A 27,765-nucleotide genomic window follows, 5' to 3' on the forward strand; every position below is an offset into this window, starting at 1 on the left:
GGCGCGAGAAAGGGGAAGGGGACGGGAGGGAGGCATCTCAACGTTGATGTCTGGAGCCTTGAGCCGCCACTCGCCCACTGGCCAGGGGCCTTGTACAACTCATCAAGATGACAGAGGGACCCAAGAAAGCCAGCAAAAAGTTCAGTGAGTGTGGAGTGCTGTTAGCACTGCCCTTCATTGCTCTGTCTGTCCGTCTCAGCCTCTCTCTGTGTTTCTGTCTTTCTTTCTGCCCATCTCTCTCTCTCCAAGGTCTCTGCTGCTGGGATTCTGTGTTGCCATCTCTCCTCCACCCTGGCCCAGTCTTTCTCCTCCAGCTGGGGCGGCTCTCCAGGTCTGTGCTTCTCTTGTCTCTGTCTCTGCCCACCCAGCCCTCAGTCTCTCTGTCTACCTGCATGTCTGTCTCTGCCTCTCTCAGGCTTCATGGCTGGGCAGGAGAGCCCTCCACATACTCCCCGCCTCTGGGCCTGGTACACACGAGGGCTCAAGTTGAGAGTACTGGGGCTGGAGTGTGTGTGTGGGGGGGCATTGGATGCTGTCCGCGTTCCCACCAGCAGTGACACTGGGACCCAGAGCAACCGGTGAGGAGTCACACCCACCCATCACTATTTCCCCAGGTGGGACCCCTCCTGGTCTGAGCAAGCTCCTGCTTCCCGTACTCCTTTGCTGTGACAGAGTGGGGGTACAGGTGTGTGTGTGTGTGTGTGTGTGTGTCCAGGGCAGAGATTATGACTGCATTCCACAGAAGAAAATACTGAGGCCCAGAGACTTGCCGGAGGTCATGACATTAGAGAGCAGGGCCCAATCCCTCATCCCCAACTCTGGTCTCATTTTCCCTCCCTGCTCCACTACTGTTTCCTCCAAAGCCCTAGTGCCCAGGAGCCCCAGTGCTCACGGTCCTCCTCTCGGCCATGGGCATATTACTGTCCCATGGCGTAGCCTCCCAAGAGCAGAGTGTCAGCATTTCCTGACAGCATTTGTCAAGAGGCAGAGGCTAAGACCAAGTGGGGGGTGAGCAGGGCTGGAAGGAAAGGCCCAGAGCATTGACCCCAGCAGTCCAGAGCCCTGGGCCCTCATCCAGACTCAGCCTTGCTATGTGACCTTGGGCAAGTCCCTTCCCCTCTCTAGGCCTTAGTTTTCTCTCTGGTCAAATGGGGGCATCCTACCTCTATTCCAAGGTGGGTTTGATGCCTGAGGCAGCAGAGATGCTGAGGAAGTGGAAAATGCCAGGGTTTGTCCTTTTTGCTCATCTGAAGGTCCTAAGGAAGTCAGATGGTGGTGGCTGTGAGGAGGGGCTGTCCCGTGGCTGGGGGCAAGGAGGAGGAAACATACGTGCACCCCGGCGGAAATGAGCAGATGGTATCGCCCAAGCGCTTGGTGCCTGAGTCAGGACTGTGGGCTCAGCGGGCAGGAAGGAGAGAACCTCAGGTGGGGGCCCCCCAGGCTCCCGGCAGCCCCCTTCTCATTCCATCCTCTGACCCAGGCGGTTAAACACCCCCTCCCTGCCCCAACACACACATGCACACGGACACACGTATGTGCTTCGCCCATAGGCTGGGTGACCTCGGCAGCTCATTGTACTGCTCTGAACTTCAATTTCCTCATCTGGAAAATGGGAGATAAAACTTGTGTCACTGAGTTGTGCTGAGAATCCAGTGAGGTGATGCATGCAGCATATTTGACAAATGCAGAGTCCTTTATTGTGATCATGATCATCTTCATCCCTTCTGAAGGATATCGTGTGTGCCAGGCACCGTGTTAGGCATGTTATTTAGATGCTCTTGTTCAGTCCTCCCACTGCTTACAGGATGGGGGAACTATAATCTCTGTTTTACTGATGTGGAGAATGGGGCTCAGATCAGTGAAACTGTGACCCTCTTTGAACCCTTAATGAGTGGGATTGCAGCTATTTTTTATTGTTATTGTCATTAACTCCTTTCCCCCCTCTTCCCCACTGCCAGAGTTCTTCAAGTTCAAGGGCTTTGGGAGTCTCTCCAACCTCCCTCGGTCCTTGACTCTGAGACGGTCCTCAGCCCCTCTCAGGAACCCATCCCATCTGGAGCCTGATACCTTTGAGGCCACGCAGGATGACATGGTGACAGTCCCCAAGAGCCCCCCGCCCTATGCCCGCTCCAGTGACATGTACAGCCACATGGGTACCATGCCTCGCCCCAACACCAAGAAGGCTCGGGACCAGAAGGCTGCCCAGGAGGCCCAGGAGGTGGGCCCTGAGCCCCGCCTGGTGTCCCGAGATCTGCTGGATCCCCCAGGCTTGGAGGCAGCCAAGGAGGTGGTGGTGGGGACCAATGCTGCCCTAGAGGATGCCCTAGAGGGCACCCCAGAAATGGGATCCAATCCTTCAGGAGAGGGCTCCACAAGGAAGCCTGAGGACCCCAGGGCCAATACAGAAGAGGACAGAACCCCCAGGAATGTGCCACCAGAAAGGTAGGTACCCACCAGGGGACGGGGAGGATGGGACTTGCAGGGATGGTGGCTCCAGCATCCTGCCAGTGGAGCTTAGAGAGGACCCCCAACACATACATGCGAGTACAACACAAAAGGACACCTACACATTAGCAAATGCTTAACGTAGACCAGGCACTGTGCTTAGCTCTTCACTTGCAATTAATTCTAAAAACAAATACAAACAAAAATAAAACTGGGAGGTTATTCTGTTATTTTCATATGGCCAATGAGAAAACTGAGATTCAGAGAGGGAAAGCCCTCTAAAAGTCAGGTTGCTCATCCACTTTGGATTTGACAAAGTTTGGATTTGAGCTGAGAGCCATCTCTGTCCAAGGCCCTAGGCAGCCTCCAGCATGGGACCTCTCCTGGGTGGCTTTGTCCAGAGACACCACCCGCAGCTTCTGTGTGCTGGGGCGATTTTGCAGAATGAATCCTACCCAGATTCTGCCTCTTAGTGATCTTGTGACTTTGGACAAGTCTGTTCCCTTGTCTGAGCCTGTTTCCCCATCTGATAAATGGGCCGCCTAACGATAGCACCCATCTTCTAGGGTTGTGGTGAGAATTCAAAAATAACAAATTTGTAAAACTTTAGCACAATGCCTGACATACCACCCTCACTCATAAATGGGTATGCTTCCGGTCATGATGAATAAAACTAGTGCTTTTCCACCATTTCTGGCTGCCCCAGGCTGCCTTCTTCTGCCACCCCCCACTAACTGCAGCCTCATTTGGGCGTGGAGGAGCGCGTACTGTATAGAGGGGAAAGGGCCTGAATCAGAGGCAACACAAGGTCTGAGATGGGCCCTGGGAGTTCGCGGGAGCCCGCCGGCCGGGTGGAGGGGCGTGTTTGGGGGCGTGGCCTTCCCAGGCCGGCCGGACTGCTGCGGAGGCCTGCGAGGGAGCGGGGCGGGGCGAGGGGGAGGGGTGTGCCTGGGGGCGTGGCCTTCCCGGTGACTCTGACACGGGGAGAGGGCGGAGCGAGACCCGGTCGGAGGGGCGCGTCCGGGGCGGGGCGTGCCGTCTCGCGGGGAGGAGTAGGCGGCTGAGCGGCACCCTTCTGTGGGCGGAGCGGCAGGGCGTGGCCTACAGGTCAGGCTCCGCCCCCGGAGTCCTGCTCTGAGCTCCGCAGCTCCGTGGCCTGAGAAAGGCGGGAGCCGTGGGGCTGAGGAGGTCCCCAGGCAGCAGGCGGTGACAGCGGGGAGCCATGACCGCAGTGGGCCGATGGTGTCCCGCACCGGGACCCAGAGGGTGAGTGACCGAGCTGGGCCCGAGGACAGGAAGGGATGGGGGTGATCTGAAAAGGAAATCTGTGCCCCTGATGCATTCAACAAACCGGGACGCTAGTTTAGCATCAGAAACTTTTAAACTTTCTTGTGGTGTAACTCTGCCGCTGCCCTGTTTCGTTGCAGGCTGAGCATTTACCCTCACCACAGCGCCAGGAGAGAAATCATCCCCATTTTACAGACGAGGAGAGGTTTACTTGCTGGGTTTGATGCAGTGTGGAATTTAACTCCACCTCCCTGACCCATGCCCTTAAAGCCTGGTAACCCACCCCTCTTCAGCAGGGTCAGGGGCCCCGAGGATGGTCCCAAGAAACCTTGAGAATGCCAAGGCTAGGACCCAATCTTCCTCCCCTGTTGGCAGGGACCCTGGTGGTCCTGGCAGTGCTTCTGGCATCAGGTCTGGCTTTGAGCTGACACAGGAAATAGACTCTCCCACCCGCTAATCCTGTGGAGTGTCCAGCGGTCCTGAGGGGCGTGGGGTTAGCAGGTCAGATTGTGCCGCCTGCTGGTGCCCTGATATCCAGTGTCCCACCTGTCCTCCAGGCCATCTAGGAGGACAGGAATTGTTGAACACTTCCTCCAGGTGCCCCTGAAGTCCAGCCCCATCAGAGTCAGGAGATCTGCTTTGACTGTGTGATCTCAGGCTTGCCCTGCCCTACTCTGGGCCCCAGCAGCCCAGATGGGCCTGGAATGATCTCTGAGGATCCATCCAACTTGGGGAGAAAAGCATTTAAGAATTGCCACTGGGCAAGATTGGGCGCGGTTCCTGAGTATCCCAAGGGGGTGGTTCCAGTAACCGCTAAGGGAGCAGCTTAAGCTGGAAAAGATGGTGTCTCTCCCCTAGGCCCTGGGAGGCAGGGTGCACCTGGAACAGAAGGAAGGAAGGGGAAGAGGTGAGGCTGCAGCAGTTTCCTGGTGCCCTGTTCCCTGCTGAGATCATGGGAGATGAGGAAGGACTGAGGAGGGGCTGATAGCACAGGGACTGGAGGGCCTTTAGCTCCCCAAAAGGAGAGCGCTAACCTAGCATCCCTGGCCCTCAGCCTTCTGCAGGGAAATATCGGGTCCCGACAGCTCTGACACCCTCCCTCTCAGTTCCCTGTTACCGAGGAGGAAGCGGAGGCCCCGGGAGGCCCCCAACACCCACACCTACATTCACACCCACACACACACTCAGGAATTGTCAGGTCAGGGGCCCGCCAGAGGTGATCAAGATCTGTCTCACAACCAGCCAGGCCCTGTCTGGAGCACCCAGTGGGTGCCATCTACCACATAAGCCATGTGAGTGGGGAGCCTCTATTTCCTGCATTTTACTAGTAAGGAGATTGAAGTTCAGAGAGGGGCAGGGATTTTCCTGGGATCACAGGTAGGTCTTAGATTTGCTCCCAGACCCGTCCAACTCCCAAGCCCAAGTCTTAACCACTAGGCCGCATTTCACCTCCCTCAAGTAAAAATCTTATTTAAATGACTTCCCATAACTCCCTGGAAAGGAGATAAGAGGAGCCCATTTTACAGTGGAAGACATTGTGATTTTGTGAGGTTAATAACTTGATCTAGATGACAGTTACTTTTTAAGCTGGAATTTCACTCTTTTTAATATTTATTGAGATGAACTACACTCTAGACTCTCTTCTGGGCTCTGGGAAGACACCAGTGAGCACAGCAGACAAAGCCCTGTTCTCATGGAGCCCCCTTGCCAGGGTGGGAGAGACAGATGATAAACAAGATAACGAGTTACATGGTCAACTAGAAGAGAAAAGTGCTACAGAGGAAGGTTTAAATCAAGTGGGGGATTTAGTCTTGAGGGGAGTGGCTGGTGGTGGTGATTTAGGAAGGTTAGCCAGGAAAAAAATCTCAATAAGGAGGTGATATTTGAACAAGTATTGAGGGAACAAATCCTCTTGTTACCTAGGGAACAGTGTGCCAAACTGCAGGAATAGCAGGTGCAAAGGCCCTGAGGTGGGAGCATTTCTGGCATGTTTGAGGAGCAGCAGAGACCTGAGTGGCTGGAGTGGATCAAGACGGGGTGCAGGGAGGAGTGCTGGGAGACAAGGCCAGAGAGGCAGTGGCCTCAGATAATGGAAGCCTGGAAGCCAGCAAAGACATGGCTTTGACTCCGAGTGGGATGGCAGCTGTTGCTGGCCTTGAGCAGAAGACAGCCCCACTCTAATTTATGTTTCATGAGGAGGATTTGAATGCAGTTTATTTTGTAAAGTGTCTCACCAAAGTGTCCTTTCCTCCCACCCAGAGACCCTCCTCCCCCACTCCCAGGGCTACTCAGAAGGAAACCAGGACTTGGAGAAGGTGGCACCCCATAGGAGAGCTAGGGGCACCCTGTGTTCCCTGTGCCCCACCCCTGGTGCCAGGCACTGAGGGCAGGCCAAGGAACACCATCCCAGCCCCATTTCCTTTTGGAATGTTGATTCTGGTCCAAGAATTCCCAACACTCCCCAGAGTCCCACGACCCTCTCAGCCCTGCAGAGTGACGTCAGCTGCTGGGCATCTGGTAGTGATTACCCACTGGGGGAGGGGGCCGTGGTGGGCGCAGCCTGTCAGCCTCCTCTAGGCTCCGGGCGGCTGGTCCTTGTCTTCCGAAGGGGCCCAGCTGCTCCTGGCTCTCATTTCCTGTGGAGACTTTCTCACAGTCTCCGAGACCCCCAGACGTCTCAGGCTGTGGGAACTGCACTGCCTCGGGAAGGATGCACTGCCTCCTTCACCGTGCTGGGGCCACACCCCCACCAAACCCTCAGGGAACCTGTTTGCCAAATGTGGGACCTATGTGGGGTGAAAGCAGGGAGGAGGGAGTCAGATACAGCAGCTCAGAGGCCCACTGACTGGGCACATTGAGCTTCTGCCTTCCCTCTCTGACCCTCAGTGTCCCCGTCTATAAATTGGGGACAATAACAGTCACTGCTTCACAGGGTCACTGGGAGGACTAGATGAGGTTGAGCATTTACCCTGGGCGTGGCTAATGGAAGTACCAGTGCCAAGGAGCTACTCGTGGGATCATCTCACCCAAGTTACAGGAGAGGAAACTGAGGCCTCAGAGGGGGATTTGCTGGGGTCACACAGCCTCCTCCCTCAAACTGAGGGCCCTCTCCGGAGCCCCAGAGGGTCTCTGTCTGTCCATGTCCATTTCCTCTTCCTGATGTCGATTCTGGGCTCCTGGCCTGGTGGATATATCGCTTGACTTTGCCCTGCCCTCCCCAGTTTCTCCCCGTCTCCCTCCGGGAGCAACCCCCATTTTCCACGGGGCTCACCTCATGCAGAGAGCAAAGCGGAGCCAGCCCGAGCGTCTGAGCAGCTGTGTGTCCTGCATCAAGTCATAAGCTTCCATTTTCTCCCCTCTACAGTGGGGCTTCCGGACCACAGGTGTGCAGTCGGCACGCAATACCTGCCTTCTCCTTTGCTCTGCTCCAGCAGAGTTTGGGGCTCAGCAGCTGCCAGACTCAGAATCCTCAGCTCTGCCTTGGGAAGAATGGCCGTAATGTGCCTTCTCCTCACAGACCTAGTGCCCTTTCTGAGAGCAACTTGGGTGAGCTCACCCCTGTCAACAAGACTGAGGCTGCAGAACTGGGGTGCAAGGAGCAGAGGTGTCTCCAGGACAGCAGTGAAGGTGGGCAGGGCAGGAGCTAAAGCCAAGAGCCTTCCTGGCAGGGACTCCCACGGGCCCCGTGGTGTGATGACCCAGCAGAGGAGGGCGTTTAAGGACTAAGGAGCACGGAGCAGTGTTGCCTCCGAATCTTTGGCCCCCAGGCGGAGCAGGGTGGGAGAGCTCCAGGGGTGGGGATGGGGCAGCAGGAGGAGCCGCGCAGGCTCTGGAGCCTGGCACCCTTCTCATAAGAGCCACGTGGCGCCTCTGGGAAGACAGTTATAACATGCCCATTTCACAGATGAGAAAGTTGAACCTCAGAGACTGGAAGGCAGGGGGAAAGCTGAGGAGCAAGAGACAGGTTGAGGATGTGTCCACTTACAGCCATTATGACCAGGCCTGGAGGCCCAGAGGAACAAACGGGGGGTCAGACAGAGAGCAAATGGGAGCAGGCCTCTCTGCAAGGCTGCGGTGGTGAGGGGGGCGCCAGGCTGGAACAGGACGGCCGCCTCTCCCCATCACCTCTCCTCCTGGTCTCCTCAGGAGCCTCACCCTTTCTTCTGGGCCAGGATGGAGATTTAAACCTGCACTGGGGAAATAAAGGATAATGGGCTCTAATTACTGCTCATTAATCCAATTAATTAAGCTAATGTATGCAATAAGTGGTATCAGTTATCAGAACAAATCAGTTAACACAGGCAATTAAAGGGGTTGGTTATTTAAATAATTAATGAGGCTGATTAATGGAACTGATTTAGCTCAATTGTCATTATTACTTACTAATTGATTTCACAACTAATATTAGAGAGGAAGTGCCTTTTTAGTCCATAAGATAAGGAATAAGTTAATTAATTAATGGAACGGAGTTTTTAAAAATGGAAAGGTTGATTCCTGGATTTGGTCATTATAATGGGAGGGGGAATGTTCTAGAAATCTCCAAACAAACTACTATCTGAAGGTTGAGTAGGAATCACTCTGGCCTTGAGGGAAAGAGGAGGTTTCAGGCAGAGGGAACATGTGTGCAAAGGCCCCAAGGCTGGAAGGAGCAGAGCTCTTTGGAGGAAGTGCAAGGAGGCCAGAGTACAAGGAAGAGCTAGGGAGAGAAGAGGGATGGCTGCTGAACAGGAAGTGCAAAGGCCCTGAGGTGGGCACAAAAGCCAGCAGGAAGCCCACGGGAGGGAGCAGGGGAGTGTGGTGGTGGGACATGAGGCAGAGCCAGTCCTCAAAGGCTGGTATGATTACCCTGGCTCTTACTCTGAGTGAAACTGGAGCGGAGGAAGGCTGTAATCTGACTTTCAGTTTAACAGGATTGCCCTGGCTACTGGGGTGAGAACAAGTCACAGGGGGCACAGATGGGGGCAGGGAGCAGTGACAAGGTGGTAGCAATAGTTCGGCCAGTGAGGGCAGTGGATCGGAAGCAGACATGGCCACATGTCTCAGAAATCCCGGAGTCCTGTAGAGCGGCAGGTTGAGGTGATGGGGGTGGAGTGTGGCCCCAACCCTCAGCTTCTGAGCTCCCCTTTGGCTCCCGCCACCCCAGCCCACCTGATCCTTGGTGCAGGAACCCCTCCCCAAGGCTCTGCTCCCACTCCAGAGCCTGAGGGGAAGCGGACAGGAAGCAGGAGGAAGCCTGCAGATCCCAGTGTCCTGGCCAATCTGTTCCCAGCAGTGGGAGGATTTCCGGGCCTGAATGGCCGGAAACACTGGGATGGGACACCTCACCCGGGAAGAGCTGGGGAGGCGAGCAGAGGATGGGGTCCCTGCCCACCTCACTCCCACCGCTGCTAGACAGAGAGAACCCAAACGGCTGCGCCACAGCTTGAGGGACTATGGTTAGAGGCCAGGTACTTTTCAGGCGGGAAGGTTAGCAATGGGGACTCAAGAATGTCAGAACGTGGTGGGGGTGGGGTGGTGGGTGGTTTGCCCCCTCAGCTTCTCAGTGAGGAGCCCCTGGCACCAAGAGCTGGGGATACTGTGTGGAATTCTGACCTAGGAACTCACACCTTGCGTACAATTTTTTTAAGCTCAGCTTTTTTTTTTGCTTTACATTTATTTTATTTTATTACATTTATCACATTTAATTTTAAACATTGGGCTTCTGTATGTGAGGAAGCAGTTACCCCCTATTTGACTTCCCCCCCTATTTCGCAGATGGGAATACAGAGGCCTGTCCTAGCCAGAGAACCAGGACTCAGCCTGACAGAATTAATGATAATGACAGTGATTAACATGGGTTGGGTGTTTAGTATTGATGTGTTCCTTTAGGCAACAAATATTTATTGAGCTCCTACTATGTACCAGGCACTGTGCTGGGGCTGGAGGGTGGGAGCTCAACCATGGACAAGACACAGCCAGTGCTCTTATGAAGGCCTCACGTGGTTAACAGCCAACAAATGAACATGAAGTGATCATTTCAGGCAGGGATTGTGAAAAATAAAGCAGGATTGAGGACAGAGAGTGAAGAACAAGGGACTGTTCTATGTAAGGTAATCAGGGAGGACTTCTCTGAGGAGGGGATATTAAGCAGAGACCTAAATAAAGTACAGGAGTGGGCAAGCTGTGTGACCAGCTAGGGGAAGAGCATTCCAGGCAATGGGAACAGCAAGTGTAAAGGCCCTGAGGCAAGAAGGAGCTTGGCGTGGAGGCCGGTGTGCCTGGGGCAGACTGGGTGATGGGATGAGTGAGGGAGTTGTGCTTGGGGGTTGGTGAGGTGGGTGGTTGGGCCCTGTAGGTTGGGGAACATATGATCTGGTTTACACCTGCTTTTGTAGCCTAAGAATGCACTCTTTTTAGTTTCACAAGGGAAGAAAAGTTGTGGTTTTGGATGACAAATTACAAGGCCAGCCATTTGCAGGCCATGGAGAGGGGTTTGGATTTTGATCTTCGAGAGGCAGGAGCAGCACTGGAGGGGCGGGGGCGGGGGTTGTGCTCTCTGGTCTGCTTAGGGTTTGGCCTTTGTGCTGTCTGGTGGCGGAGTGGAAGCTGGCTGAGACCTGGGTGGCTGCAAGAAGCCTGCTGTGTGCTCCGCCGAGGACTCTGGGTGTCCTAGATGTGCTGACACACAGGAGAAACAGTTAGGGTCTCTTTTGAGAGTAGAGCTGCAGGATTTCCTGATGCGTTGGGTATGGAGAGTGAGAGAGAGGCACAGGCTTTTTAGCCAAAGAAAGCAGCAAGAAGGGTGAAGCTGATATCAGCTGAGAGGGGAAGTGGATGTGGGGACCCGGGTCATGGCAGGGGGGAGGTGGGGATCAACAGTCTTGGTTTAGATGTGTCAGGTTCGAGATGACTTCAGACATCTAAGAGGAGATGCCGAGGATACAGCTGGGTTTATGAGTCTGGTGTTGAAGGGCAGGTGTGGGCTGCATCAGAAGGGATGGCATCTGAGGCTGTGGTCTGGGGATGTGACTCACAGCAGCCCCCATGAGGAAGGATATTTGTTTGACACCCAGAGAAACACAGCCACCACTACCCTCTCCCCACCTCTGGCCTCTCTGAGTCCCGTCTGGCCATCCCGAAGGCAGAGGGGATCCATAACACAGCCGACTGTCACGAGCAATGGTTCCGTGGTGTGCTGCCGAGTGGTCACTCTGCACTAGCAGTCGGGTGTAGGGTAGGACGAGAGAAGCCTGAGCTGCAGCCCAGGCACTACGTTTGCAGTTGGGGGGCTGGGTGGGTGGGGGAGTGGGGAGGGAACACCAGAAGAGGCATAATGTCCTGAAGCTGGATGAAGACAGTGGTTCGGGAAGCAGGCCCCATGGAAGTGTGTAACACTCATCAGCTCCCAGAATCCTTGCAGCAACTCAGTGAGGCAGAGGCTGCCATTATTCCCAATTTACAGATAGGAAACCCAGGCTCAGAAAGGTAAAGGGACTTGCCCAGGGTTGCACAGCTGGAAAGTGAGGAGCAGCCGGGCCTGCAGATTGCAACCAGCTGCAGTGTCCCCTCCTGCCTTCAGGACAAGCCCTCTGGGGCACCAGGCAGAGGGGCAGAGGCTGGCAGCTGGGCAGCCAGGCAGGTGGAGACACTCACCTCTCTTCTCTCCTACCAGGGCTGCTGGAGAGCCAGAGGCTGGTGGGGATTACGTGAAGGTAAGAGGGACTGGCAAGGGGACACTGGAGAGCCCAGAGCCTGTTCCTTGAAGGGAAGAGTCCTTTTCTGAGCCTTGTTAGAAGCCAGACCTCCCTGCCTCTTCCCAGGAGGAGAGGGTGCAGGGGTCGGGACAGGGCCTGAGGCCTGGATTCACTCCCAGCCTTCCTCTCATTCTCGCCATCATGTCCTCCTGGTCCCAAACCCAGGCATCCCAGTGTTTGTTACCACCAGACCCCACTCATCTGCCACCTGGCCAGGGCCCCCATGGCATCTCCATCCAAACACTGCAGCACCCTAATCCCACCCAGTCTCTGAACCTGTGCTGGTGCTGGGAGGGGGACAGGAAAAGATGACTCCATTCTTCACCACAGATAATGGGTACAGCTCACATTTATCACAAGCTTAATTTGTCCTGGGCACTGGGAATGTTGAAAATGTAGTTTTGAAACAATGATAACAGCAGTAACACAACATAACACTGTGAGTGCCTACTGTGTGGTGGCTGCTGGCACTGCAAGGGAGACAGTTTTGAGCACTTTACATGAATGAGGTCTTTGACTTCTTCCCTCCTCACTGGGCAGTGAAAGCCTTCCTGTGCCCATTTACAGATGGGAAACTTGGAACCCAGAGAAGTATAGTGACTTGCCTATTGCCACACAGCTACTAAGGGGCAGAACTGGGATTATAGTCCAAGTTTATCTGATGCTAAGACCACAGAGCAGCCATTGGCCTTCCACCTCCAGGAGCACCCACACTGAGCCAGGCCCCCTGCTGAGTATCAGAGCACATAGCGGAGGGCAAGGAGCCCCAGGCCCAAGTTCCCTCTCTATATGGGGACCAGGGCAGAATCATACAATGGTTTGTGCTTATGTTTTGTAATCCAACAGACCCAAATCTTAGTCCCAAAATATGCCACTTTTTTGCCACATGACTGAGTATGAGTATCACCTCTCTGAACCTCAGTGTTCACCTATGTGAAATGCAGTAACAGCAGTGCCTCCAACCCAGGGTTGCTGTGGGCCTTGTGTGTCCATGCCCATGAGTGGGGAAGCTGGGCCTGGAACAGAGCAGGCTGGCCTGGCTCCTGACCCCAGGGATATTCCATTGCCCGGGATTTTGCCCGTGAAGCTCTATGTGAGTGACTAGTAATGAAGCAGCGGGGGGAAGTGCTCAGATTACTCTCCACCCCCACCCCCATCACCAGCAGGTCCCATAGAAGCCATTGGAGCTCCTGAGGTAAGGGATGGCTTTCAGCTCAGGAGCTGAGGGCTGGTTGGGGGGAATTAAGGAAGGCCTTCTAGAGGAGGATGCATTGAAGCTAAGCCATTGCAGTTGACCAGGAACATTCAACATCCTCTCCCCAAATGAAAAGTTGGAAAGCAGACAAAGATAGGGAAAGATGGTTAGTAGAGTGGTCCAGGCAGAGGCAAGATTGTGGGCAAAGTCAAAAAGCAAGCTGGGTGAGCCCAGGAAGTGTAGCCCAGGGCTGTGGCAAGATGAACAGGAGCTGCTCCTGGAATTTGGGCCCTGGCTGCGCATCCAGAGCTCTTACACTTAGGGAGAATCAGCAACAAAGCCATTGAGTGGAATACATAGGAGGCACATTTCAGCACCCCCCACATCCCAGCTGTTTGGCAAGATGGTGAGATCCCCATCACTGATGGTAGTGAGATCCCTAGGAGGATTATTAGCTTTGTATGTTCTTTTAATTACATTTTAAAATTAATTTAAAAATGTAATTAAAAACTACTATAGAAGAAATAATACCTATTTGCTGGAACTGATCAAACAATCCCTTAAAGGGTGAAGTCAAAGGAATGTTAGTTTTAGCTTCAAGACTCAGTGGAGGGTGGAATCATAGTTACCAAAGTCCATTCCTGCCTTGAGGTACTCAGCTTCCAGAATGTCAGGGTTCTTAGATCTTGATGTGAATGCTCTGATTCTAAGGCAGAGATTCTAAAGCTCCATGAAAAAGTTCCAAGCTCCACTCTCAGAACTTCAGATGCATTTACAGAAAACAATCAAAACAACTGAGGCCCAGAGAGGTAGATTCACCTGCCTGAGGTCACACAGCCTGTCAAAATTACTTGAACCTCAGTCCTGACTGATGCAGTTGGTGATGACTCCCTTTTCATTGAAGAGCCTATGATACTAGGGAAAAAAGCCTGGATTCTAAGACACTAATCTTGAAAATTATAGCATGCATTTATTGAGGACTTACTTTATTCCTGGCAACTTACATGCCTTAGTTCAGCTAATGCTCACAAGAGTTCCGTGAGGTCAGCACAGGTGTGTTTTACAGATGAGTAAATCCGGCCTCCAAGAGAAGGGACTGGTGGGGTGGAGGTGGGGTACCATAGTTAAACCCAGGTCGATGCCCTAACCATTTAGCCTTACTGGCTCTCTGCACCCCCAGAGTCTGTTAGTAGAACACTCGGCGATTCCCAGCAGAGTTCCTGATTCCAAATCAGAGATGAGAAATCCTTGGCTCTGGGAGATTTCCTGAGGCCACAAAGGATTTGGTCAAACGCATATAGGGATTTTTCCAGCTTTAGATATGATTTAATTCAAAGTCTCTCTGCTGCTCCGGGTCAATGAGGGGTGCGGTGGGTGGAGGAGGCAGGAACGCCCCTCGCCGGTCAGAGGACCCCACCCCATCCCGCTGTCGCCCGTGACTCCCCCGCTTGGCAGGTCCTCTGCTCCACATCCCCCACCCCCGACTCCAGGCAGCCGGGGCGCTGAGGGGCGAGGGGCGGGGCGAGGGGGGCGGGCAGAGGGAGGAACAATGGCCCCCTCCCCTCCCCTGGACGGCTGGAGGGTGGGGTCTCCCCGCCCCGCCTCCCCGCTCCTCCCCCGGCAAGACGATGAGGTAATCGCGCCGCCGAGAGGCACGCGCAGCCGGTGCCCAGCCCGGTCGATCCCCGCGCCCCTGCCCCGCCGGCCGCCGCCCCCCGCACGGTCCCGGCCCGGCCGCCCGGCCCCACCATGACCGAGCGGTGCAGCCTGTGGAGCGCCTTGTCGGCCGCCGCCTGCTGCTTCTACCGCGGCTCCTTCGTGCAGGTGCAGGTGAGGGGGCGGCTCGGCCCCCGCCGGGCGCTCCGGGCTGGGACCCCCGGCCGCTCTGGCACGGGCGGAGGAGACGCAGCCGCTGGCGCCGAGCAGGGTCCGGCCTGGCAGGGGCTGAGGGGGCGGGAGGGGGCGGGGTCGCCCCAGTCTCACCTCTGGGCTCCGGGGCGGTCCGTGGGGTGAGGGTCCAGCAGCCACTCCCGGGACTCAGGGCTGCGGGGCTGCTGTCCAGTCCTGCCTCCTCCTCAGGAGGAAGCTGAGCTGGGCCACTGGGTACCGGGGGTTGGGGTCCCGGCGTCTTCCCGGTCCTTCGGCGCGCACTCCTGCCCCTGCGGCTGACCCGGGCAGCCTGGCTCCCCATTGTACCGGGGGCGCTGGACCGGACTCCGAGGGCTGAGTGAGGGGTGGGAAGCCGAGGGGACGCCGCGAGTGTGAGGGCTGGGGTCACAGCACCAGCCACCCTCTTGCCCTCTAGGTGGGTTCCGGCAGGCTCGGGGCGCTGGACTCAGCCCAGCTGGCCGGGCGGTGCGGGACGGCGCCGCGGCGGTGAAAGGGTTAAACGGAAGGGGGTGGAGGGGAGGACCCGGACCCCGCCTCTGCGGAGCATCGTCTGGGATGACTTTGCTTAGGGTTGGGAGGCTGAAGGGACTTAGAGGGGGCTTGCTGGGCGCGGGCTGGTGGGAAGGGGTTAAGACCCGGACCGGGGTCTCTGCTCTTTTGCCTCCCGAGTCCCCTAGGGGACGCCGGCATGTCACCTCTGTGCTCCCCCAGACTCACACACACTCTCCCAGCCCGCTTGAATGACGGCCCCGCGGCGGCGGAGCGCAGCATCCCCGCACTGGCCAATCAGGCGCGCGCAGGCGGGGAGGCGGTGAGATCATCTCTGGCCAATAGCAGTGAGCCGAGCTCAGAGATGCTGCATTTGCGCCCCACCCCTGCCCCCCAACCACTTGGGAGCTGGGGACCCCCAGGTCGAGGATGAGGAAGAGAGCCCAGGAACCCTAGGGTTCTCCATCCTCGGGGGTGTGGGAGGACCAAGTTGGTCCCTCCAAATTCTCCCTGACCATTGATTATGTATGGAAAAGTGGAGCACAGTCTCCCAGCCTACCCCCGATTTACAGATGGAACTACCCAGGCCCGGAGAGGGAAAGTGACTGTCTCAAGGTCACACAGTGGCAGGCAGAGTCTTGGGGCCAGGCTATTCACTTACACAGACCCCTCTCCTTCTTTGCCCCATTTCACTCTTATTCCAGCTATAGTACTAGGGGAGTTCTCAATTGAATGCTCTTTGTCAAGGAGAAAGACCCAAGGGGCTGTGACTCCCAAGGAGGGAAGCCAGAGACCCTGGGGAATAGGGAACCCCATGGAGATGCCTAGGTATCTGAGAAGGCCCGGAACTCAATTCAGCCCTGGGCCTTCCTGCCCTTCTGGGGTGTCAGTTTCTATCCTGGGAAGAAGATGTGCAGAATCCCCTCCCCAGGCCCTGCCTTTCTCTGAGCACCTGTACACATTGCCCGGCCCCACAATCCATCCCCAGAGCCCTGCAGGATCCTCAAAGCCCACACTTCCAAGGACCCGTTGCCAAGCTGCTCTTGCCCCATCCCTGCTCATCTCACAGAATGTCTTGTCCTCTCAGGATCTCTCTCTGGAATCCTCCCCCACCCCTCCACCCTCTTCTCCCACACCCAACCAATGGTTATTAAACACACTTCCCCCAATTCCTATCCCCGTGCCCTACCCTGCCCTGCCATTGCCTGAAAAACACTAGGCTACACTCCACACATTAGATCGAACTTGCCCCAACAAAACCTTCTGTGGCTGTGCTGTGGCCTCTGGGTAAACCCCAGCTCCCCAAGGCAGCCTTACAGCCCAGCCACACCTGCCCCTGAAACTTCTCATCCCGCACCCCCAGGGCCTTGACTTTGCCATTCTCTCTCCACAAGCTCTTCCCTGCCCACTTGCCTTCTGTCTGGCCCCACCCTGATGCTCCTCCAGCCCTTCTGTAGAAGCCAGTGGAAACATCACCTCTTCAGGGACTCCACTCCCTGACTAGATGAGGGACATTCTCAGCTACTCCCAGAGCTCTCTGTGCACCTCTGAACATTCAGAAAACCTGGAATTGCTTGTCGGTGTCTTCACAGCTCCCCTAAGGCACAGACTACCTGTTCTGTTGACCTTGGGTCCTCAGACCCTGGTACAGGACCTGTCCCAGAGGGAGGGCTTGATCAAGGAGGAAAGGACCTTGGGAATTGTAAAGGACAATGCAGATGTCTGTGTGGGGGCCTCTGCTTCCCTGTTTATAGCTGCCTTCTTCACCCTTCCATCGTGTAATTCATCATTCCGGAATGTACCCTCGTCCATCCAGCCCTGTGTTTTTGTCCATTCCTTTGCCTGAGCACCTGCTGCCTTACCTTCCAGATACACCTGTAGAAATCCTTTCTCCCTACCACTTCAAGACTAGTTTGGAGTAGTCCTTGGTGCATAATGAGTGTTTTGTTATTGCCCTGTCCTACAGAAAGGCTTCCTGGACCACTCGACCGCGCCTAGGTTTCAGCTCCTCCCTTCTAAAAGCCAACCAGCTCTTTGCCGCTGTCCAGTACTGTGGTGCTGACTACAGTCTGATCAAATGCTCATGTCGCTTTTGCCTCTCCTCTTAGACTAGGATTTTCCCTGTGGACAGGCCTGGTTTATTTATTGCTTCATTTACTCCTGGCACATATCACAGGGCCTGAACACACAGTAGGCACTGTTTGATGGAATTAACAGATTTCTTTACTCCTGCTGGGATAGGGACTCATGACTGAGGGCCTTTCTGGCACCTGTGCCTAAGTGTTCCCACGGTCCCTGGTGCAAAGAATTCACCTGGGGTAGGGGGAGATTGGGAGGGAAGGAGGAAGGGGGTTTCAGATTGAATGCCAACTCTTGCTGTCTCTTGTCAGTTCTCCAAGGAGAAGTATATACTGGATTCATCGCCTGAGAAACTGCACAAGGAGTTGGAGGAGGAACTCAAACTCAGCAGCACAGATCTCCGCAGCCACGCCTGGTACCATGGCCGCATCCCCCGTGAGGTGAGTGGGTCCTGAGCTGGGATCTCAGCCATAGACTTTTCTACTCACTGCCTCAGCCAGCCCCAACCCACAGAGAAGCTTATCTATTGCTTAATGGCTTCAATCAGAGTGGACTGATTGTGTGGCCTTGAACACGTCAATTCACCCTTCTGAGCCTCAGCTTCCTTATTTATAAAAAGGTGGGTACTATTATTAGTACCTGCCTTAAAGGGCTGTTGTGAGAAATTAAGTGAAATAATGCAAAGAAAGTGCTTAATGTGATGTCTGACACGCTGTGAGCTCAATGAACATCGTCCGTTATTGTCGTTGGTATCATTATTACTATTATTTTTTGCAGTTACTTTTAAGGGTCTATACATCAGCTTCTTATGTGTTTGGTTAGTGAATATCAGTCTTAGGCTATTCCGTTTTGGCAAAGTTGAATTTCTGCGCTGAGGCACAGACTTAGGCTGATAGCCACCTGTTCCCTCTTTCATTCGTGCTATAAATTTTTACAAGCATTGACACTGCCAGGCCTTTTTTGGGTACCAAGGATACAAAAGTAAAATAGATGTTGGTTTCTCTTGAGGGCTAATAGTCCCAGGATGGGGGCTGACAGGCAGGCAGACAGTCAGAGCCCAGTGGAAGAACAGAAAGAACAGATTGCCCAGCAGGGAAAGTGGACAAGCCTTGAAGAGGGGTCGCTGAGGAGAGAGGCCATTGTGAGATGGATAGGAGTTCACCAGGTAGACAGAATGGGAAGGGCATTCCAGGCAGAGAAAGCAGAGGGTACAAAGGCCCAGAGTGTGCCAGAGCACTGGGTGGTGAAGGAATGAAGATTCATTTTGCCCAGTGGGAACCCTGAGAAGAGATAGGTCTGAGGTCTGAGTTTCAGATCATGGAGATCCCTGACTCCCCCCAGGACATGTCCCTGTGACTTCCATTCCAGGCTATTACATCTTCCCATTCCTGAGCTTCTGCCCCAGACCCAGGGCCTCTGGCTGAGTTGCCCCTCTGCATCTGGGTTACTGTGTGCCCACTCCCAGGCTTCCTATATCTCTGTTCACCCGATGTCCTGGGTCTGGTCCTCTCATGCCCCTGCCTGACCATTGTCTCCCGCAGGTATCAGAGACCCTGGTGCAGCGCAATGGTGACTTCCTCATCCGGGACTCACTCACCAGCCTGGGTGACTACGTGCTCACGTGCCGCTGGCGCAACCAGGCCTTGCACTTCAAGATCAACAAAGTGGTGGTGAAGGCAGGCGAGAGCTACACCCACATCCAGTACCTGTTTGAGCAGGAGAGCTTCGACCACGTGCCTGCCCTTGTGCGGTACCATGTGGGCAGCCGCAAGGCAGTGTCAGAGCAAAGCGGCGCCATCATCTACTGTCCGGTCAACCGCACCTTCCCACTGCGCTACCTGGAGGCCTGCTACGGCCTGGGCCAAGGCAGTGGTAAGGCTGCCAGCCCGGCCAGCCCCTCAGGCCCCAAAGGCAGCCATATAAAGCGGCGCAGTGTCACCATGACCGATGGGCTCACCGCAGACAAGGTCACCCGCAGTGATGGCTGCTCCACCAGGTAAGCGAGGACCCCACACTGGGCCTTAATACCCTATCTGTCAAGTGGAGGTGTCAGTACTGAGAGTGCTGGTGAGGAGGGGGAGGTCCTGTCACACTGACTGGGGGCAACGACTTCCTGGGGCTTCAGTGTGCTGGGCAAAGCAGGAGGGAGGCCAGCTGTACTGAGCAGAGGTCTGACCTTAGGGTTTGCAGGCAGCCCGACCTGGGCTGCAGTCCCAGCTCTGCCATGAGCTGTGCACCCTTGGCCCCGCCACTCCTCTCTCACCTCCATGTTCCTACCTACGAAGGGCCCTTACTCAGTCTGAGGGCAGCCCTGGTGCTGACCAGGCATGGGGGCCTGGTCCCTGCTGCCAATGCTACCGCCCACCCCCACCTAGCTAGGCCAGAGTGGGCACCGGAGTGGAGGGCTTTGTGGTGTGCAAACCACTGCACAGTAGGTGAAATGTTCTCAGCGCTGTTTTGATGATACCTGGTTGCCACTAGGGCTGGGTGATACCAGGCCCCAATCCCAGGAAATGTCACAGCAGCAACTCATTCCTGAGGCCCTACTGTGTACCTGGCCCTGTGCTGAGTGCTCTCTATGCCTGATCTCATCCACCCCCATGTCCTCCAGGGAGGTGGCACCCGTCCATACCCCCATTTTATAGATGAGGAAATAGGCTTGGAGAGGGAAGAACCAGGATTCAAACCCAGGTCTGTGACTCCAGGGTCTGTGCCCCCACTTTCTATGGCCTCCATAGCTGTTTGCAAAGAGACTTATTGTCCTGTGCTACCAGCCCTTGGATAGGTCCCGCTTCCCTGGGACTGGATTGGGTGCTGTCAGCCAAGGGATTGCTGGTTGATACCCTGGAGGCAGCAGCCATTTGGCCGGTGGTTTCAAACCAGTGACCATAATGGTGCCAGGACCCAGAGGTCCTAGTGTGGGAACAGTGAGGAGGGGCCTGGGTCCCTCAGGCTTCCCACCCTTCCTGCTAGTCCCTTCCTCCAGACAGACAACTTGGAGAACCAAGTTGAGGCAAGGTTCCCAAGGAAGAGGACAGTTGTGCATGTTGTGGACCCCACAAGCCCTTCCACCTCTGGGCTTCAGTTTTTGTTCCTGTCAGTTGGGAGGTTGGACTTGATGATCTCCAAATATTGCCTGCCTCTGAAGTTCAGGGGATCTGAATGGAGGCAGAAGTGGGGGTTCTAAGGCTAGCTGAGGACCCTCACCTCTGGGCTCTCTGCTCATGAAGGTGTCCGCTCCACAGCACATCAATGCCCCACCCTCGGGAATCTATCCGCAACTGTGCCCTCAGCATGGACCAGATCCCGGACCTGCACTCGCCTATGTCCCCCATCTCCGAGAGCCCCAGCTCCCCCGCCTACAGTACTGGTAAGACAAGCAGAGGGTGTAGGGGCAGGTGGGCAGTCTGGTGGGAGTGACCTTGCATGTGCGCATGTGTGCTTTTTGATGACTTCCGTTACAACTTATTTTCTGAGAGCAATGCCCTGCAAAAATTTACTCTAAAAACCTACTAGCAGAACTATTGACATGGACATACAAAACACACCCATGGCTTGTACATTCAGCAATGATTTATTGAGCCCCTATTGGGTACCAAGCACTGTGCATGAAGTGGTTTCCAGTGTATTCTCCAGAACACAGTGAAGCCTGCTAGAGGCTCATGTGTTCTGGAACTTGGGCTCAGATACTGTGAAGTGGGCTCCTGCAGCAATGCACAGCCTCCAGCAGTGGAGCACCTCCTGCATGTCAGCAGGCAGGGCTCTGCCAGGCCCTGCACTGGCTGGGACTTAATGCATCCCCAGTTCCAAATGTCACGCACAAACCAGGCTAGTCATGCTGTGCTTTTTGCTTTTTTTTTCCTTTTAAATAGACTTCATGTTAGAGTAGTTCTAGGTTCAGAGTAAAACTGAGCAGGAAGTGCAGAGTGCTGTGCTTTTTTTTTAAGTACAAAGAAAGTTTCTGTTGTAGAAACATGCCACTAGTTCATTTCTGGAAGAAAGAAAGAAAGTTTCCAACAGGCTCTATTGTATATTGTCCACATAGCAGGCAAAGTATGAGTGGGGTTGGGGGGCAGCCCAGGAGGAACCTTTGCTGGGAGGCGCTCTGACGCAATGTTGCTGTCTAAATGGGTTGTCACAAATTCTTCCCTAAATGCAGGCCCATCAACTTGTCCTAACTACAGACTTGCCTTCCAAACCATACCCCTGAGTGTAAAAGTGAAAATTTCTTGCCACAAATCATTGATTGGACAATTTCTAAGCAACATGGAATAGTAAAGTAGGAGGAAAGACTTAACATCTTAAATTTTAAATGTCTTAAACATTTTAAATCCCAACTCTACCACTTGCTGGCTGGCTGACCTTGAGCAGGTCAGTTCACCTCTCTGAGCCTCAGTTTTCTCATCTGTAGAAGGAAGAGCATAGAAGTACTTACTTCACAGGATGTTGAGAGAGTTAAATGGACTAACATGCAAAGAAGGACCTCACAGGCAATAAGATCTCAATACACATCACCCCTAATTTTGGATAGTGGTTTTACTGTTGTTGACCTATGTATCTCCAGCATGTCACCAGCTCTTGGCACACACATACACAGTAAATTATTATTGCTAATTCATTAAGAAATGAACTCCAGCAAATGCTTAGCTTCCCTGAATCACAGAAAGCCCCTCCCAAGTAGTTCAGTGGGTTCCCAAGGCTGCAGTAGCTTTAGGCTGGGAGTGTGCAAACTCCTGGCATCCAGGTGATTTTAGAATATCGCTGAGGGCTGTCAGTTTGCCAGTGTCTGGTGGGCCTGGACTGGGTGCAGGGAGGTGGGATATCACCCCTTTAGGGTGGATGGAGCCTGTCCTTTGGGAAGGGGGTGGGGGAATCTCACAGGATAGGGAGCCATAGTAACTAGTCCTCTCCCTTTATCTCCCTGCAGTGACCCGTGTCCACGCCACCCCTGCAGCCCCCTCAGCCACAGCACTACCTGCCTCCCCTGTCACTCGCCGCTCCAGTGAACCCCAGCTGTGTCCTGGAAGTGCCCCAAAGCCCCCTGGGGAGTTGGAAAAGGGCCCTTACACCAGCCCCTCCCACACTCTCTGCAAGGCCTCCCCGTCACCATCACTCAGCAGCTACAGCGACCCTGACTCTGGCCATTACTGCCAGCTCCAGCCTCCCGTCCGTGGTCCCCGCGAGTGGGCAGTGGCTGAGGCTTCCAGTCGGCAGGCCAAGAGTTATGGGGAGAGGTTAAAGGAACTGTCAGAAAATGGGGCCCCTGAGGGGGACTGGGGCAGGGCCTTCACAGTCCCCCTCGTGGAAGCCACCTCTTCCTTCAATCCAGCCACCTTCCAGTCACTACTGATCCCCAAGGATAACCGGCCTCTGGAGGTGGGCCTCCTACGAAGGGTCAAGGAACTGCTGGCAGAGGTGGATGCCCGGACACTGGCCCGGCACGTCACCAAGGTTGACTGCCTGGTAGGTGCTGGGTGCATGCTGGAGCAAGGGCAGCTCCTCTGCCCTCTGGCTTTGGCACAGGGGTCAGGGTAGTGAGGAGCTGGCCCCTAAATTCCCCAAGTATAGAGAGCGGGCCTGAATTCTGGCTTCATGACTCTCCTTTATTTGCTGTGTGACTCTGGGCTGATCGCTTTCCTCTCTGAGCCTCCATTTTCTCCTTATAATAAAGCAAAAAACAAGATATTCGTGCATTTTCCATATGTCAGTTTGCACTGGAACGGGGCAGTCCTGAACCCCAGTGGTGTATGGCGCCCTGGGGCCCTTTTTGCGCCTGCGAAAGTCAGCAGGGCTGGTCCAGCGACTACCAAAGGTCGATTCCCGCCCCCACGCCCTCTAGTGGAAAAAGTAAGCCAAACTCTTCACCTAGTCCTATTACTTGTCAGTACTTTTGCTTTGAATGAATCTTGACCAACTAAGATTACCCGACTCTCTCTGTGCCTCAGTTTCTCCTTCTGAAGTTGGGGGCGGGGCATTGATTACCTGGTCGCAGTGGTCTCCGAGCTCAGGCAGCAAGAAAAGAGACGGTGCTGAGATGTTACTCTGTGAAGAATGCTAAGCGTGAAGGGAGCTGCCCGGGGTTCTAAGGCCTTGGACAAGCCCTTTCCTTCACTTGGCCTAAGGTTTGCCTTCTGGAATAAGGGTGTCCTGGATATCTCTGGCACATGTCAGATACCTCTGGACATTTTCCCATGTATCCCCATTTCGCAGACCGGGAAAGTGAGGCTCATTTGTTCCATGTCAGAAGGGTAGCAATAGAGCTGGAATTCAAACCCCGCCTCCCAGCCGGCTGCCCCCCTAGATAAAGCTCTCTGACTCCCAGATGGCTTGGGCCAGCAGCGATAGGAAATTAATCAGTCCTCTGGGCGTCCTTGCAGGTTGCTAGGATACTGGGCGTTACCAAGGAGATGCAGACCCTAATGGGAGTCCGCTGGGGCATGGAGCTGCTCACCCTCCCCCATGGCCGGCAGCTACGACTAGACCTGCTGGAAAGGTAAGGCAAACACCGGCGCACCGGGGATCTCTCGGGGAGCCCGAAGCCTCGCAGCCCTTTGACTGTGGGCTGGTTGGACCATCACAGTCCCTCAGCTCGGATCCCGGTTTCTGCCTCCGCCCCCATGGGGCAATCGCTAATTCTCCCATATCCAGTTTCAAGCAATCCTGGTTTCCCAAAGACTGAGTCCTTCCCCTGGATTCACCTTTTTCATCCCCTTGACCAATCACAGTCCATGGGCCTTGGCCTCGCCCAGCAGCTCTGACTTCTTTCTTAAAACACTTCTACCAGGTGAATTCCACTGACAGATCACAAGCCCCCTCAGCCTGGTGCTTAGGAGCCCCTGGCCCCGCCTCTTATATTGGCCAATCAGGAGCCCATAGCCTTGCTACCCCTCACTATGACCACGCCCCCTAATCTCATTGACTCTTACAACCTCTCACTTTGGCTCCGCCCCTCGGCGCCCAGCCACAAACCGCGGCGGAGCCCTCCGCTCCGCTCCACACGTCCTGGTCCTTGGCCGCGCCCCTCACCTGGCTGCCTCGGCAGGTTCCACACCATGTCCATTATGCTGGCCGTGGACATCCTGGGCTGCACGGGCTCTGCTGAGGAGCGGGCAGCGCTTCTGCACAAAACCATCCAGCTGGCGGCGGAGCTTCGGGGGACCATGGGCAACATGTTCAGCTTCGCTGCCGTCATGGGCGCCCTGGATATGGCCCAGGTACTGAGGGGCCCACGGCGGGCATCAGGCCGTCCCTGGAGAAACTCTGGGGCGCATTCCTTCGGGAGGGCTGTCTACTGAATCAGGAAGAACTTTGTGACTTTCTAGGCAGGCTTCTGGGTGAAAGGGTAACTGTAAGAACTGAGCTCTTTATGTGCTGAGCTGCTCTGCCGCCAAGTCTTTGCCCTTCTCTGGGCCTCAGTTTCCCCATCTGTAAAATCAGTGATGAGCATTATGTGCATTTAAAGAATATAAAATGGCTATCATTCAGTGAGCACTTACTATATGGCAGGTGCTACACTAAGTAGTTTACAAGCTCTGATTCCTCAAAACAATCTCATAGGTTAAGTGACTTTATTATCCCCATTTTACTTATGGAGAAGTTGAGGCAGAGCAGTACTTGCCCAAGGTCACACAACTGGAGGCAGAACACTGGGATATGAACCGGGTCTGTCTAACTTCAGAACCCAAGCTACATCCACACTTCGCTTCCTCTCCTATGCCTAGCCAATAGTAACGACAGGGCCTGGGCAGCAGTGGTTCAACTCCCAGCTCTGCCACTTATTTTTGGAATGACCTTGGGCAAGTCATTCCCCTCTCTGAGCCTTAGTTCCCCTATGAGGGCTTCACGGTGGACATGAGAAGCAGTCAGCACGGTCCCAGACACATGAGGGGTGATCATAATAATTATTACCCCATGTCTGGGTGCCCACTCAGCCTGTAGCCCCCACAGGTTCCTTCCCTGGTGGGGTGTTCACTGTCTGGTTCCCCCAGATTGTCCGACTGGAGCAGACATGGGTGACCCTGCGGGAGCGACACACGGAGGGTGCCATTCTCTATGAGAAGAAGCTCAAGCCATTTCTTAAGAGTCTCAACGAGGGCAAAGGTACCTTCTCCACTTTGCTATGTGCCCTTGGGCAGGTTTCAGCCCTCTCTGGGCTGACAGACTCCCAGTGTGGATGTTGATGAGGGCTTGACTGGACTATTCTCCCTGCATTCACATTCTGCACCTGGCAACTGTGTAAGCCACATCCAGGGCCAGGCTCAGCACTCGGGGCTGGGCCAAGGGGACAGTGGGCTCAGAGGGGACAGTGGGTGCAGCTGGAGACATCCGAAAGGAAGGGTTTGTGTCAGGAGTGAGGTGCCTTGGGGACTCCCTCTGGAACATCAGGCAGGCCCCTTCCCCTGGTGCACCTCAATTCCGTGGGCACAGTGGACCCTCCATGGTCTCTAAGCCCCTGTGGTTTCCCTGCCTGCAGAAGGCCCACCGCTGAGCAACACCACGTTTCCTCACGTGCTGCCGCTCATCACTCTACTGGAGTGTGACTCAGCCCCCGCTGAGGGCCCTGAGCCCTGGGGAAGCACGGAGCACGGTGTGGAGGTGGTGCTGGCCCACCTGGAGGCTGCCCGCACGGTGGCACACCACGGAGGCCTATATCACACCAATGCTGAGGTCAAGCTGCAGGGTAAGTCATGGGTCACATCTGGAGGGCAAGACAGTTTCTGGTCCTGCTGGCCTGGTCCTTTCTGGTCCTTCTCCCACATGTCCTCTCATTTCTCCGTCCCTCTTTCCTGCCCCATCTCCCTGACTCCTTTTCCTCATCCCTTTTCTTCACTCACAGGAGGGGGTGGGAGGACACAGAGATGATTCGAAGAGCGGCATAGCTGTACAACTTAGCTTCTCAGAGTTTTGGTTTTCTCATCTGTGAAGTGGGCTTCCTGCCATGCCTGCTTTACAAGGTTGTTTGCAAAGCACTCGGCCTGGGGTACTGGGACTGAGACAGACCTGCCCTGCCTTCAAGGAGCTCACAGTCTAGCGAAAAGGTAGAACTCCCTCCTTTCAGGAGCAGAAAGTGGCTTCCGACAATCCCGCCTTTATTGCTTTAGGCATTAATTAAGTCATAAAGTTCGCTGTAGGACATGGTGGAAATTACCACAGAGCAAACACAAAATTTAAAAAAATCACCCCCAATTACCCAGAGGCAAATGCTGTGAAGCATTCTGCTTTATCTTTCCTGCTTTTCTTTTTTAAAAAAACAAAAACCTTTTTTTACATTGATTTACAAATGTATATACGTTTCTTAGGAAAAATGTTGGAACTTACAGAAAAATACTGTAAAGAAAAGAAAAGTCACCCAAGATTCCACCCTCCACCCCCTGTAAAGTAACAATATTTTATCTTCTAGTCAATTTTAAATTATATGTTGCAGACAAGAGAACAAAGACTAGGCGCTAAACTGTGTGGTCCTGTTCCTCAGTAAACCTTGTGGGCTTCCTGGTGGAGCTGGACTCTGGGGGATGTTGTGACTCTGGGTGGGAGCGGCAGCCCTCCCAGCTGGATGGTGATCCCCTGGTCCGTGTGCCACACCCTACAGGTTTCCAGGCCCGGCCAGAGCTCCTGGAGGTATTCAGCACTGAGTTCCAGATGCGTCTTCTCTGGGGCAGCCAGGGTTCCAGCAGCAGCCAGGCCCGGCGCTATGAGAAGTTCGACAAAGTCCTTACCGCCCTGTCCCACAAACTAGAACCTGCTGTCCGCTCCAGTGAGCTGTAACCTCCATCGGCCTTTTCCCCTTGGCAGCTGCGGGCAGCAACAAGGACAGAGGGGCACTGACCTTTCCCCAGAGCACCCCAGGGACACTGTGATCAGCCCAAGAATGTTCTGGGTTCAACTCCAGGACCTCCCTTGCACCTTCAGGGTCCTGCGTGGACTCTGGGCTCCATCCCACCTGCTACATGCCCATCACGTCTCCCTTCAGGAAGAACTGGATCCCTTGTTCCTCCTTCCAGCTTCTGCTTCTCTCCTTCCTGCTGAGGTGCCCTGCATTTGAGCCACGGGAGGCTCCTCATGCCTCCTCACTCTTCTCCAGGCATTTGCCTTCCACCAACACCAAGGCCTCTATGTGGCTGTAAATATGTCTGTCTGTTCTGTAAATAGATGTACAGAAGCTATGTTCTTTCTTTCATATAATAAACTTTTATGACTCTTTCTTCTGTCTCTCAGAGAGCTCTAGAGGGGAAGGTAGCATTTCTCAGGTGACAGGTGGAAAAATTCATTCAATAAATACTTATTTAGCACATGGGATGTTCCTGATTGTACTAGAAGTAACCAGAATTACAGCCAGTACTAAAATCCAGTCTCTGCCCTGGAGGAGCTCACAGACAACCGTAGCAGATAAACAGCTAATTGCAACCAGTGGGAGAAATACAGACCTACATCCCATTCCCTGCCTCAGGAAGCCATAGCAAAGGTTCCCACAAATACACAACTAGTGATCCCAGGTGTCTGGTCTGAGAGGGCTTTCTGAAATCTGGAGTTCCAACTCCCCTCTGGAAAACTAAGAACTGGAGGGAGAAGGGACTTTCCTTGGGTCACAGCCCCAGAATGAGGAATGCTGGAACCTGGGTATCATGCCCTGGAGTCCTTTCCTTTCTT

The 27,765-nt window shown here is 54.5% G+C and overlaps 1 protein-coding gene and 1 long non-coding RNA gene across 9 annotated transcripts; one reads left to right on the forward strand and one right to left on the reverse strand.

The window, feature by feature from the left end:
* Positions 1-27,318, forward strand: SH2D3C (SH2 domain containing 3C). Of its 7 annotated transcripts, XR_012126015.1 has the most exons (13): positions 1-144; positions 1,959-2,442; positions 11,384-11,423; positions 17,430-17,558; positions 18,660-19,114; positions 20,364-20,488; positions 22,046-22,581; positions 23,496-23,611; positions 24,161-24,332; positions 25,107-25,218; positions 25,592-25,798; positions 25,955-26,156; positions 26,708-26,847. XR_012126015.1 is itself a non-coding variant. In XM_017661664.3 (12 exons), exons 1-12 carry the CDS (start codon positions 108-110, stop codon positions 26,881-26,883), a joined length of 2,589 nt encoding a protein of 862 aa, XP_017517153.3. In that variant the 5' UTR covers positions 1-107; the 3' UTR covers positions 26,884-27,318. The 7 variants fall into 7 exon arrangements, 6 of the variants coding, with proteins under 6 accessions (XP_017517153.3, XP_036864003.2, XP_036864004.2 ...); XM_017661664.3 differs by lacking the exon at positions 25,955-26,156 and having other exon boundaries at positions 26,708-27,318; XM_037008108.2 differs by lacking the exons at positions 1,959-2,442; positions 25,955-26,156 and having other exon boundaries at positions 20-144; positions 26,708-27,318.
* LOC140846681 (uncharacterized) lies at positions 20,503-24,154 on the reverse strand. Of its 2 annotated transcripts, none has more exons than XR_012126052.1 (3): positions 23,817-24,154; positions 23,101-23,160; positions 20,503-21,109 (listed from the first exon to the last, which is right to left on the reverse strand). It is a non-coding gene; the product is annotated as an uncharacterized lncRNA (long non-coding RNA). The 2 variants fall into 2 exon arrangements; XR_012126055.1 differs by lacking the exon at positions 20,503-21,109 and adding an exon at positions 22,588-22,777.
* Positions 27,319-27,765: the final 447 nt, after the last annotated feature.

Source organism: Manis javanica, chromosome 2, assembly GCF_040802235.1.
Source record: "Manis javanica isolate MJ-LG chromosome 2, MJ_LKY, whole genome shotgun sequence".
NCBI lineage: Eukaryota > Metazoa > Chordata > Mammalia > Pholidota > Manidae > Manis > Manis javanica.

Coding starts and splice junctions, on each gene's coding strand:
- SH2D3C (XM_017661664.3), top strand. CDS start 108: ATGACAGAGGGACCCAAGAAAGCCAGCAAAAAGTTCA. Junction 20,489..22,045: donor CTCCCCCGCCTACAGTACTG/GTAAGACAAGCA, acceptor ATCTCCCTGCAG/TGACCCGTGTCCACGCCACC. Junction 24,333..25,106: donor GCGCCCTGGATATGGCCCAG/GTACTGAGGGGC, acceptor TGGTTCCCCCAG/ATTGTCCGACTGGAGCAGAC.